The 13,662-nt window shown below is 34.7% G+C and overlaps 1 protein-coding gene and 1 long non-coding RNA gene across 10 annotated transcripts in view; one reads left to right on the top strand and one right to left on the bottom strand.

Annotated features, from left to right (window-relative positions):
• The window catches only part of LOC126917692 (potassium voltage-gated channel protein eag), a 157,913-nt gene that overhangs the window by 28,765 nt on the left and 115,486 nt on the right, over positions 1–13,662 (bottom strand). For 6 of the 9 annotated variants that reach the window (XM_050724864.1, XM_050724868.1, XM_050724867.1 and 3 more), the window contains 3 exons: positions 11,098–11,155; positions 9,362–9,468; positions 1,431–1,699 (listed from right to left, as the gene is read on the bottom strand). In XM_050724864.1, coding sequence (XP_050580821.1) covers positions 1,431–1,699; positions 9,362–9,468; positions 11,098–11,155 — 434 coding nt within the window. The remainder of the gene's footprint in view (positions 1–1,430; positions 1,700–9,361; positions 9,469–11,097; positions 11,156–13,662) is intronic. The other 3 variants (XM_050724870.1, XM_050724871.1, XM_050724873.1) reach the window with 1 other exon arrangement.
• Positions 3,454–4,303, top strand: LOC126917723 (uncharacterized). The gene is made up of 3 exons (XR_007711041.1): positions 3,454–3,728; positions 3,953–4,079; positions 4,207–4,303. It is a non-coding gene; the product is annotated as an uncharacterized LOC126917723 (long non-coding RNA).

Raw genomic sequence — 13,662 nt, 5'->3', positions numbered from 1 at the left:
AGTAAATCTTCATCAGACACGTCCGGATACAAATGGTAGTTGGTGCGAGTGACAAAATCAAAATCAAAATCAAAATAGCTTACCGAACAGAGTGGCAGGATTTTTTAGCTAAAATGATTGGATGCAATGTTATTATGATTGTTATTTACTTTATTTATTTTTATTATTTTCGCTGGCTTGGATAGAATGCAGGATGATCCAAGTCAAAGGTTCAGAAAGAATTGCATGCGATTGAGTTAATTAATTAGTTGTTCTTGGGTTGATTAATCGATTTGTAATTAGTTGTGAAAATTTCAAATTTCAAAGTCCAAACTCTCTGGCAATTAAAACTGTTGTATAGAGTTTCATCATTTTAATGCATATTCAGTAACTTGAATATTTTGTTGATTGTACTGAACAAAGACTGTGACTGTGCTTATGCATTTATGGGAAGTTTAAAGAAGTAAAAATGTAAAAATGTACAGGGTCGATGATAATCCATGTGATAGTCTTCAAACGTTAATTTGTATTTATAAGGATATGAATTTCTATAAAGAAACACGACTCAATGACTTTGAAAATGATTAAGTAAGTAACAAGGATTAATCGATTGATTGGAAAGGAGTGAAACGTTACTCATAAAAATGTGAATTTCTGTAAAGATTCACAGTTGCACAACTTTAAAAATGACTAGGCAAGTTACAAGGATTTATAGCAAATTAAAAAAGAAAAGGGAATATTACTCATAAAAGTGTGAATTTCCATGAAGATCCACACAGTTCAGTGACTTAAAAAATAATTAGGTAAATTACAAGGATTAATTAACAGATTAAAAAAGAAAAAAGGAATATTACTCATAAGAATGTGAATTTCCACAAAGATCCACACAGTTCAGTGACTTGAAAAATGACTAGGTAAATTAAAAAGGATAAGGAACAATTAACAAATAAAAAAGCAGAGGGATATTGCTCATAAAAATCTGAATTTCCATAAAGATCCACACAGTTCAGTGACTTAAAAAATAATTAGGTAAATTACAAGGATTAATTAACAGATTAAAAAAGAAAAAGGGAATATTACTCATAAGAATATGAATTTCCACAAAGATCCACACACTTCAGTGACTTGAAAAATGACTAGGTAAATTAAAAATAATAAGGAACCATTAACAAATGGAAAAGCAGAAGAATATTGCTCATAAAAATCTGAATTTCCATAAAGATCCACAGTTCAGTGACTTAAAAGATAATTAGGTAAATTACAAGGATTAATTAAGGAATGAAAAAGCAGATAGAATATTATTCGTGAAGATATGGATTTCCACAAAGATTTACAATGTGTTAACGATTCTGAAGGTCTGCCTTCCATGGAAAACGGGAAACTTGTAAATTAGATAAGTCGATCAACTAATTTAATAAAACTCCTACTAAGGAATCAGTAAGATATCTTACATGAGCTAAGTGTGATTGCTTCGCGGTGGTTGGCAACGCGGTATCCTTGAGGGCGGGCAGATGGGAGCTGAATTGTGATACAAGAACAGATCTCGACCTGGTGACCGATCTGGCGAGTTTGGCGAACTTGGAGAGGCCACCCTTGCTGTCGTCCGCCTCGATTGGCTGCTTCAGGGCAGTGATGTCCCGGAAGGTCAACAGGAACAGGACCACCAGGTCCCGTTCGTTTTTTATTGGCGCTATTTGTAGAAGCAGCCATAGTGGTGTTTCTATATATCCGTAACAACAGAACGGAGAAAAGCGTCATTCATTGGCTAATTGCGATTCGATAATTACATTCTATGTATCTGTTTCTATCCTTGACTAATTTGTACATTGTGGTCAACCTAATTAGCTAAGTATTTGCCTTTTGTACAGTGGATATTAAGATATAATTGGCTACCTTGCAGGAAGGCTCTTTTCTATCGGACATATTAAATATTCCTGTTTTATTTTTGTTTCTTTTATTAGAGAGACATTAAATATTATTTTTAATACGAGTTTTGCAATGTCTTTATTTTTATCCATTTTCTTTCTTTCTTTCTTTCTCTCTTTCTTTCATTGCGTATCTCCCACCATTCCTTTCTTCTGCCTATCTTTCTTCTTTTCTTTTTTTCTTCCCTGGTCACGCTTCTTTTACTTTTACCTTCTTTTTTTGGTTTCTTTCTCTGTTCCTTCCCTTTAACTTTGTTGAGACTAGACAGATTGCTTGAATTCAAACAGCCTGTAATATCCTAACAATGGGTACCTAAATAACAGGTTCATATTCATAATACTCAACTTGAAAATCGTTCTCATCAAATCCAATTATTCCAAGTCGCTTGAATTCAAGTAATTTGACTAATCCGAACGAGGCTTCTTTTCTTTTCCACCTTCCTTCTTTTCTTTCTCTCTCTCTCTCTCTCTCTTCCTTTCTTCCCCATTTTTCTTTTCTTTCTCTTCTCTTCCTCCCCTTCTATTTCTTCGCTCTGCTTTTCATTTTCTCACTCCTTTCCTCCTTTCCCTTCCTTTTTCTCTTGTCTCCCTTTAACAAGAATGAAATGTATGTAATGCGACACAAAACTTCATATTTTTATAGCCAAACTCACTCAAGTCCTTTATAACAGTAAAAAGAAAAAAAAGGGAAAAAGAAGAAAGAAGAAAAAATAATAGAAAGTCTTTTCTTATAAAAATTTTCTATTCGAAAAATATATAACTATTTTCTTTCCTTCTGCTTCTTTGAAAAATAGGAAAATTGTACATAAATCAAACAATCCTTCCTGCAAGACACGTTTATTATTCATTATCCATCATGCTACGAGCATTCAAGAAGCAATCATCTAAATGCTATCAAGCACACACAATGCGATTTACAATTAGCGAATACAATTCGTTTGAATTGATGAATATATGGCCATTACTATACTACTTAGAGATTTCGAATACAATGATTATCATAGTTTAATAATAACTAATTGGAAATTAAATGTTTGAAGTACTAAATAGCTGGAACAAAGCATCAATAAAATGATCAGAGTGTGCTGTATAACTAATCCATTGTAATAAATGTGAACTCATGCCACCATTTGAGTGTCGTGTGTGTGGAGTGCGTTCATTCGTGTGTCATTAAGGTGAATTTATACTTTTGCACATTGTATGTGCACTGCGCATGATTTAGTCACAGCGATTAGGGAAAAAATTACAGCTGCAGAAATATACGAAATGTAGAGTTGAATTCATTCGACTAGGTTTGAAAATGTCAGCGAAATTTCAAATTCTGGCAATTTCAAATGTGTTGGGAATTGCAAATTTTTGCAGCTACCCAATTAGTAGAAATATCAAATTTTGGAGATCTCAAGAACATCATCTTGAATATTCCAAAATTCGACAATTCCAGATGTTAAGAATTTTTAATTTTGGGAACTTCAAGTCTTGGAAATTTCCAATTTTTGAAATTCCAATGTTTGGAAATCCAAATTTCGGAATTCCCAAGTTCCAGAAGTTTCAAATTTTGAGAATTCTAGACGTTGGCAATCTTTAAATTTGAAAACTTCAGGTCTTGGAAATTTCCAATTTTTGAAATTCCAAATTTTGGAAATCCCAAGTTCTGGAAGTTTCAAATTTTGAGAATTCTAGACGTTGGCAATCTTTAAATTTGAAAACTTCAGGTCTTGGAAATTTCCAATTTTTGAAATTCCAATATTTGGAAATCCCAAGTTTCGGAAGTTTCAAATTTTAAGAATTCTAGACGTTGGCAATCTTTAAATTTGAAAACTTCAGGTCTTGGAAATTTCCAATTTTTGAAATTCCAAATTTTGGAAATCCCAAGTTCTGGAAGTTTCAAATTTTGAGAATTCTAGACGTTGGCAATCTTTAAATTTGAAAACTTCAGGTCTTGGAAATTTCCAATTTTTGAAATTCCAAATTTTGAAAATCCCAAGTTCCGGAAGTTTCAAATTTTGAGAATTCTAGACGTTGGCAATCTTTAAATTTGAAAACTTCAGGTCTTGGAAATTTCCAATTTTTGAAATTCCAATATTTGGAAATCCAAATTTTGGAAATCCCAAGTTCCGGAAGTTTCAAATTTTGAGAATTCTAGACGTTGGCAATCTTTAAATTTGAAAACTTCAGGTCTTGGAAATTTTCAATTTTTAAAATTCCAATATTTGGAAATCCAAATTTTGAAAATCCCAAGTTCCGGAAGTTTCAAATTTTAAGAATTCTAGACGTTGGTAATTTTTAAATTTGAAAACTTCAGGTCTTGGAAATTTCCAATTTTTGGAATTCCAAATTTCAGAAATCTTTCGTTTTGGCAATTTCAAATGTTGGAAATATCAAAATTTTAGAAATCCAAAATTTCGAAAACGGATCTCAACGAGTTGAAACTTCAAAAACCTGAAATTTCAAAAATTCCACGCGCTGTACTAACTCTTGTTTTCCGAAAATTCACGTTTTGGATACCTCCAATTACGAAGTTCCCAGATTTTGGAAATCTTAAATTTTGCCAATCGCAAACGTTGACAATTTCGATAAATGCCGCGTTTCGCGAATTTCATATCCAGCGAATTTCAAACATCCAGCAGCCCGACTATTATACATGCAAAAGTAAGTTGAACCACTGTGAATGAATCATCCGCCACGCACATGCAAAACATCCAGAACATCCAAAACATCCGTTTCAAAATTCGTCATTGTTTCAAGCGGTGCTCGATCGTTTGGTGGTGTGTGAGTAGTTTGATCAGAGAAATTGGCGATGCAGTTCAAAGAAGAAACTAAACTCAAAGTGAAAGAAAAAAAAAGGAACATTAGTTGCAGAAATTCTGATATAAATTTTCTAATAATTCGTGCCTAATATTCGTCTTAATTACAATTCCTTGTGTACGTTTCACCATTAAACAAATAATTACACTTCTCCTAGTGCCAGGTACAAAGGGAGAGACAAATATTGGAAACCGGAAATGCTACAACAGTTCGTCTTTACATTGGCGAGCCTGTGTCAATTTTCCTTTTGGTAGAGCAAATGTGTACCTTCTTGTTGATAATTTCTTTAACGATCGTATACCATCCAACTTTGAGTAATTCGCGTCCTGATGGTTGAGTTTCTCAAGAATAAGCAGCTAACGAGTCATCCAAGACCAGAGGAATGTATTTTCTTCTCCTTTTTTTTTTTTTTTTTTTTTTTTTTATTCTATACAACACGTGCAATTTACAACTATAAAAGCAAAATTGTTTGCTCCCTCGTCTTTGATGGCTCGAATTTTTCGTTCCACCACTACTTGGCTGTTCCTGGCGATACTGAGTGCTGGCTCGGGGCTAATCGGCGGTGCTTTAGTGCGAGTAGGCCGCACAGGGTTTGTAATCCAACCTTAAATTCCATTTCCTTTACGATTGTTCAACGCGATTGGAACATTGGTCAGTCCGCGAGCTTTTCTCTTTCACGAGCCAATTACTCGATCTTCCTTTCAATTTCTTACGATTCGGTAAACTAACTCAGATAATCGTCTAATAAAAATAAAATTCTATCCAATTTCTCAACGTAATATTGGCTTGGCAACTAAGTGATTACGGATTTTGTCATTAGGTGGTATTGACAAAATCCGCAATCACTTAGTTGCCAATCCAATAGTTTCTTTGAAACGATTTGAACGACTCTCAATGTAGCAATTCTTCTCAATAAAGCAATTTCCAATACAAGTGGAAGTTTCATATATTTTTTTACAAGACGCATGGACGCTCCTGTACATCAAATATGGTGGATCATCGATCCGTAAGGATCTTCACCGATAAATAGTCTCGTAAAATACGAGAATTTACGTCTGCACGCCTGTACGTCACAGATATATTCGTTCAATGATTAATAATGTCTGGCAATGATGAAAATCGATGGACATCGGCAGATGTTAAAAACGTTAAAAGATTATTCACGAAAAAAAGAAGAAAGAAACAAAATGAAAAAAAAAGAAGATTAAAAAAAGAACATTTTCAGAGAAACTCTGCACAAGAGTCGATGGATATTTCCGAGTGTATTCGAGCGGATTTGTTAGTATTTTTAAACACTGTTTTTAAGTCGGTTAAGAGACGACTATGAAGAAAAGAAGATAAATTGTACGAAAACGTAACGAAAGGAAAAAATTCGATTTCTTATATTTACGAATTTTAATTCTACGCCAATGCGTGTCTTTATCACGGTAAGGACGTGCAATGATAAATGTCCTTCAGTCTGGCGAACACTTTTATCAATTTTTTCCTTTTTTTGTGCTCCGTCATCCCTATCGTCCCCTTAAATTTGTAATTTTCCATCGTGAATTTCTTCGCTTCTGATTTTTTAATATTTCCAAATATATTCAATTTGCCGATTGACATCCGAAAAAAAAGAAAAAGAAAGAAACAAATGAAAGAATTTCACGCGCTTCCAAAGAGTATTTTTTCTTTTTTTTTTTTTTTAATTTGGGACACGCGAATCAACGATTTCCATTAAATTCTTATCGCCTCGACATCTGCGTGTCGTTTAAACGCGTTTGCATATTCCATTCATCGATCTGCTCGCCATCGACGATTTATCATTTTCGCAGTTACTTAATTTACCGAACCGAATTTCAATAACCAATCGTTTTAAACGTCGTACATTCTCCGATAATTTCCATCGAATCTTCGTTTCCACGATATTTCGATGTTATTGAAACACGTATTGAAATTAATCGCACATCGATCTCCACCTTCCACGCTTCGTAATAAACCCGGCGTTTATTTCATTCTTCCGGTAACCATCGATTCGTTGAACATTCCGTACGATCGCTGCTAGACGTCGTTAATGCCACAGCTGAGAAAATTTCACTTCTGCCTTTATCGAATTTTAGCCAACTGCTCTGCTTTGCCTGTCTCTGTCCTCGTCACGTGACACACCATATATATATTAGGTTGTCCGAAAAGTTTCTTTCCTTTTACGAGGGAATAATAGACGCACAACGTTTTTGTTCTATATTATTTTGTCGAATTACGTACGATCCATTTTGTCCTGATGAGATAAACACCATGACATTTCACAGACTTGGTTTCACGTTTGTACGAAGGTGCACTGTTGTAAAAAACAAGTTTGGGAAAGAAAGACTTTCTGGATAACCTAATATTATGTTAGGTTACCCGAAAAGTTTCTTTCCTTTTAGGAGGGAATAATAGACGCACAACGTTTTTGTTCTATATTATTTTGTCGAATTACGTACGATTCATTTTGTTCCGTTGAGATAAACACCGTGACATTTCACAGACTGGGTTTCACGTTTGTATGAAGGTGCACTGTTGTAAGAAACACGTTTGCGAAAGAAAGACACTTTCCGGATAACCTAATATTACACATATAATTGTATATTTTTTTGTATTACATAATATTATATATATTATTTTTATTTTATTTCTTTATATAAGTATATGCATTTTTAATTTATTATTTATATATTTCAAATATATATTGGGTTGGCAATTAAGCGATTGCGGATTTTGTCAATACCACCTAATGACAAAATCCGCAATCACTTAGTTGCCAACATATATGTATGTAATTACACGAGTTTGGCGTCAGAGGGCAGCTACATTTACAAATTGACAAATTACATATTTAAAGAAATGTACATTTTGAAAATATTATTGTACATTTGAAAATACATTGGAAAATTTAGAGTCTCTCCTCTAAAACGTACGTGTTTCAAGAACAGTGCCACGATCGACGCCGCCAAGCAACGATAGTGAGTTATTCTCAATCGTAGAATTATTTTCAGATATTTTGTCCAGTTGAATTTCATCTTCGCGGATGTTCGAACGAATTTCCAATCGATTACAAACCCCGCACGAGATGGTTTCTTTGGACAAAAGGGAAATATCATTTGTCTACGAAGGGCCACCTATATATTACGGCTGAATAATGGTAATTACGAGTGTTTTCGATTGTGACAAACTGGAGCTCGCCACCTTTTAGATAGTCAACGTTAATCACAACGACCTCGCAATAGCCTCGATTAAGACGAAACACACGGCCAACTTACTCTCTGCTTGCCTACGTGCCTGGCGAACTTTACCCGATCGATTATAGAAAAGTGAACGCCATAATTGTTCAACGATCTTGTTTTCTGCACGACGACACCGCCACGATTTTTTTGAAAATTGAAACGATCGTTTGGCAAACGATGAAAATCTTTTTTTTTTTTTTTTTTTGTAGCAACGATGAGTAGAATTGTTAGAAGTTAAACGAACAGTGTGAATATGTTTCTTCGCATCGATTCTCGCCACTAAATTTTCGAATATGCTTCGAATATTTCGAGAATATTTTGTATGTTTCAAATTGGCGAAATTTGGAATTTTTTAGATTCTGGTCTTTCGGTATTTGAGTTTGCAAATTACCGGACTCTCAAAGATTGGGATTCTTTGAAACTTTGGATTTTCAAAATTTGCATGTTTTAGAAATCCGAGGCGACAACAAATTTAGGATTCTTGAAATTCGGTATTTGCGAAATCTGGATTTTCCGAAATTGGAATTTTTCGAAATTGGAATTTTCCAAAATTCTAAAATTTCAGACCCACTACCGGAAAATTTGGGTTTTTAAAAATTTTCGGTTCTCGAAACCCAGATTTCCAAAATGTCGCAATGTCCACAATTCGAGCTTTCCAAAATTTCAGACCCACTACCGGAAAATTTGATTTTTTTTTATTCTTCCATCCTCGAAACTCGGGTTTTCCAAAATTTAATCTTCCCAAAATTTCAAACCTACAACCGGAAAATTTGGATTCTTTAAAATTTGCGGTGCGCGAAACCCGAATTTTCCAAAATTCGCAATATCAAAAATTCGAACTTCCCAAAATTTCGATCCTGCGGAACTTTGATTTTCCAAAATGACTTCCGAAATTCAGAATGTCCAAACATTCGCTCCCAAAATTTCCCCTTTCCAAAATTTGCAATTTCCACGGGAATAAGATTTCCCAAACGTTCATCTCCAAGTAACCAAATCTTCAATTCATTTAAAAACGTCTCGAAACTACCATTGGTAAAAAGAACCGACGCCGTTGACGAAAAGATCAACGTAAAAAATAAAACACAGAAATTTCTTCAATACTGTGCAAATATCATCTCCGTGTGAAAAATAACTTGAACATTCCCAAAAATCGTTTTCTAAAAAATCGTTACTACGAAAAAAGATTGTAGCCAAGCAACAACGACTAAAACCCGCAACAATAGTATTCATAGAAAAAAAAATTGTAGAGAAAAGAGAAACATAAATGATAAATCGTGGAGATATATCGTCGTAAAGAATGGCGTGTCGTTCGCCTGGCTGGCAAAAGGACAAAATCTGGCAAAAATGCCGATAGATACGTGTTGTAATACGTGTGTCTAGTACTTAGGACAAAGATTTCAGGGGGGAATTAACTGAAATCAAGAGTAGATGGGAGGTCGAATAGTGTCCTCTCATTATGGCCGCCCCTTGGTCCCGGGATCGTTCGACGATCCTTGTACGTGTGTCGTCTCTTGTTCAGGCTAAAGATGGGTGTATAACAATCGTATACAATATACCTCGACATGTATATTAATACAATATCTGTAGATACACAGTTATCTCACATCGATTGATATTCGGTTACGGCGTTTTCTCTGTATTGGTAATTCCGTACGAGAGAAGATGATTTAACACTAACGTAAGCAGGTCCGATCGAATGACCGGTTTGAAAATTTCATTTCAAGTTGTGCATTCATCGTTATTTCTTCTGTTTTTTTAAATGTCAGAATTTACGTAAAGTTAGACGAGAAATAACGACGAAGGTGCAATTTGAAATTAAATTCTCAAACCGGTCGTTGTTATCTAATTAATCAATTTCTCAATTTTTGTTAATGTCAGAATTTATGTAAAAGTTAGACGAACGGAAGAAATAACGACGAAGGTGTGATTTGGAATTAAATTTTGAAACTGGTCATTGTTGTCTAATTAATCAATTTTTCAATTTTTGTTTATGTCAGAATTTACATAAAGTTAGACGAACAAAAGAGACATTTTAAATTAAATTTTGGAAGCAATTATTTCACCGGGCCTGGTACGGTTAGCGTTAAACACAATATCGCTTATTTTACGAGAATACGAACCGTTCACAGCTGCTTCAAAATACAATAAACAATTTCTTCCTAAAATCGATAAGATCGATCGAACCATAGATTTTGAAGAAAAAATTCTTTCATTTCTACGTTACTCAAATACATGGAAGCTTATTTAAGCTCCGTAACATAATCCACATAGTAATCTTTGCAAATAGCTAGAATTGCGAAATAGATTTATCTTGTACGACTAACATTGGCAGAAGAAATTAACGTCGATACTTTTACCCCACACCGAGTGTCTAACGTGACGCGAAGGGGAAAACAATTTTGACAAACAGACAACTTACGATATTGGGTTGTCCGAAAAGTTTCTTTTCTTTTATAAGAAAATAATAGACGCACAATGTTTTTTTTATATTAGTTTATTGAATTATGCACGAACATAATAATAGAAATATAACGAAATGGATCATACCTAATTCCATAATTGACTGTTCCATGACAATTCCATCAATAATATAAAATAGTAATTGTTGTTCATCTATTATCACCTTATGAAACGCAAGAAACTTTTCGGACAACCTAATACATCGTAATAAATAAGTTCAAATAAATATAACAAATCAAAAATAAATTAAAACAAAAGTTAGTGAGAAATTGTACGATTATCAGTCTCAATCACAGCACATATTTCGAAGAAGATTCAAAGAGAAAAATGCTTCGATCACAAGCATTTTCTTTCCAATTAACGAAACGGACAGGGCAATTTCATTTTCGTGAAAAATCTATCCGTACGGTTAAACGTTAAGAAGAGAACATTTTTCACACGTATTTTTAAGCTACGACAAACATCTGATATTCTCGTACAACAAGTAACACGATATCCAAATCATCGTCTTCTATACGAAGCAACGAATACGGAGACTCTACCGAATATTGATATGTCTAACTGTATACTTATATTTACGTATATATCTATGTATAAATATATATAAATTATAGATATATATATATATATATAATAAATTAGGTGTTTTGTTATAGTTTTTGTTATAGTTAGATTCGAGGGTGACTTACTGGTGGGTTTTTCGAGCACTCTTTTGCGAACCTGAGCTAGACATACCTCGTGGGGCACCTTTAAACAGAACACGATCACTCTCGTTATTTCGCACGGCTGGATCGTCAGGAGATCGCTAGAAGATCGCTAGGATCGCTAGGAGATCGCTAGGATCATCTCTAGAGGGCGGGTTTATTTTTCTTTTTTTCTTTTACACTTGTTGGATTATTCGTTGGAGTTTTCAATCTGTCTGGGATTCCTTCCGACACAATCTCAACTCGTTACTGGTCGCTGTCGAGTTTCTTTTTTTTTTTTTTGCTCAACGAGCAATCGCATCGACCGCCGATAAATCCGCTTTCGCGAGTTGCGAGTGAATTTCAATCGAATCGTAACTGAACCGTCGATAACGAAAGCTTCTCTACAGATCTTTTTCTTTACATTGCAAAAGCGATGTATCGAGGTATTTGCAGTGCAACGACGTCCCTCGAAAGTAAACGGTAAAAGGCGAAGAATATTCCTCGCGCGTGTCCGAAATTTTGTCTATCTCATGTTATTTGAAACTTACATTGTGTGTTATTTCCTACAATAAATTGAAAATTTCTTTCTAAAAAGAGGAACAACGTGTATCTCGTAATTGGTCCTCATTCGAGCATGCCATTCGTAAGAATAGACGTACGCTAAGTGTCGGTACGCTTAGTATTAAACATGGGATAGCAGCAACTTTGGATTATGGAAAATACGAGAAATTTCAGTGGAAAATCCTGTACCATTCGAGGCGTACGTGAAACTTCGATGCAGGCGAAAAGCGTTACCATATTTTTCCGATTATCTGGATAAAGTTAAAACCGGACGAGGATCGGTGGCAGAATATTAACGTTGATGGGGAAACTGGTGTTCCAACCGTTGGCTGTCGCACACGTGTTACGACAGGCACGAAATTCGGTTTGAAAATCGTAGCACAAAACGGTGAAGTTGCAGCTCGATTTTTGTTCATACAACGTTTTACACGACTTTGTACAAGTAGCTTTTATCGGCTATAATCATCAAGAAGCGATTTTTCCAGCTTTTATTGTAACGATCTACCGTCAATTTGGACCTGAATACTTCCATTTTGGCAAATTTAGACTCTTTACAAATTCTATCGTGCGTCGATAATGCTATAACTAAATACAATATCGTTAAAGTTTCAAAGAAACCGTAGGAAAATCGATACGTTTAGCAATATTTTCAAGAATTTGTTAATCGGTAATTGCACGCAAGTAAACAAAATAGAAAGTTGTAGAGCAAACGAATGTTGTTACGTAATTGACAACTAAGTGATTGCGGATTTTGTCAACGCCACCTAATGACAAAATCCGCAACCACTTAGTTGCCAACCCAATATAACATTAATCAACGATAGTTAGACAATCGATTATAAAAAAATTCTTCATTTCTCGTAGAAATTCCACGCTTGCCCCTGTATTTGTCCATTTGTAGGGCTGCTATGATCTTTTTGTAAAATACATTACGTACATCGTTATGTATTTTCTTGTTATTGGGTTGGCAACTAAGGGACTGCCGATTCTGTCAATGCCATCTAATGACAAAATCCACAACCACTTAGTTGCCAACCCAATATAACATTAATCAACGACAGTTAGATGATCGACTATAAAAGAAATTCTTTATTTCTTGTAGAAATTCCATGCTTGCTTCTGCATTTGTCCATTTGTAGGACTGCTATGAACTTTTTGTAAAATACATTACGTACATCGTTATGTATTTTCTTGTTATTGGATTGGCAACTAAGGGACTGCGGATTCTACCAATGCCATCTAATGACAAAATCCGCAATTACTTAGTTGCCAACCTAATATATTCTTCTTTTTCTGTCCTTTTTCACTGCTTTTTGGGAGCAACGCTTGTGCAATGTAAAACAAAGGATCCATCCGAAGACTTTCGCGCGTCACCGTGTCAAAGTTGAGACTTTCGCGTAGTTTGCGTCCTTCGGAAATATTCCAAATTTCGGTACAGCGTCGGTCGTTCGATTTCGAAGTTAATTTGAAAGTTTTGGGATATTTCGTTGGCAACGGTCGCAACTTGCCCGAAAGCTTCGATCTCGATGGCCGATATATCAGATCGCGAAAGTGGCGTACAAAACTCGGAGAATCAGAAAAAAGTAACAAATGAAAAATAAAGGAAAATAGAGGAATTAGAAGAGTCGTGACTGAGAATGTCGTCAATCGTGAATGAGATGTCAGGCTGGTGCATATGAAATATCGTTTCCGTGAAATTCCAATTTTACAGGCTCCTGCTACTGCTTCCACATTCTTATCCTGCTATTATCGTAACGTACATTTACCGAACGTTGATACAATTATACGTAAATGCAATATTACGATTCCTATGAACAATTTTACACAATGAAGAATTTAACGCTAATCTTACCAGTTCCGTTGAAACGATCGGTTTCAAAATTTTATTTCATTTAACTTCGTCGTTATTTTTCTTGTTTCTCCAACTTTATGTAAATCCTCGTATTATCCGATTAATCGATTTCCCGATTTTTGTTGATACAGGAATTTGCATAAAATGAAATGGAC

The sequence above is a fragment of the Bombus affinis genome, chromosome 6 (assembly GCF_024516045.1).
Source record: "Bombus affinis isolate iyBomAffi1 chromosome 6, iyBomAffi1.2, whole genome shotgun sequence".
Classification (NCBI taxonomy): domain Eukaryota; kingdom Metazoa; phylum Arthropoda; class Insecta; order Hymenoptera; family Apidae; genus Bombus; species Bombus affinis.
This window is presented reverse-complemented; position numbering and strand designations above follow the sequence as displayed.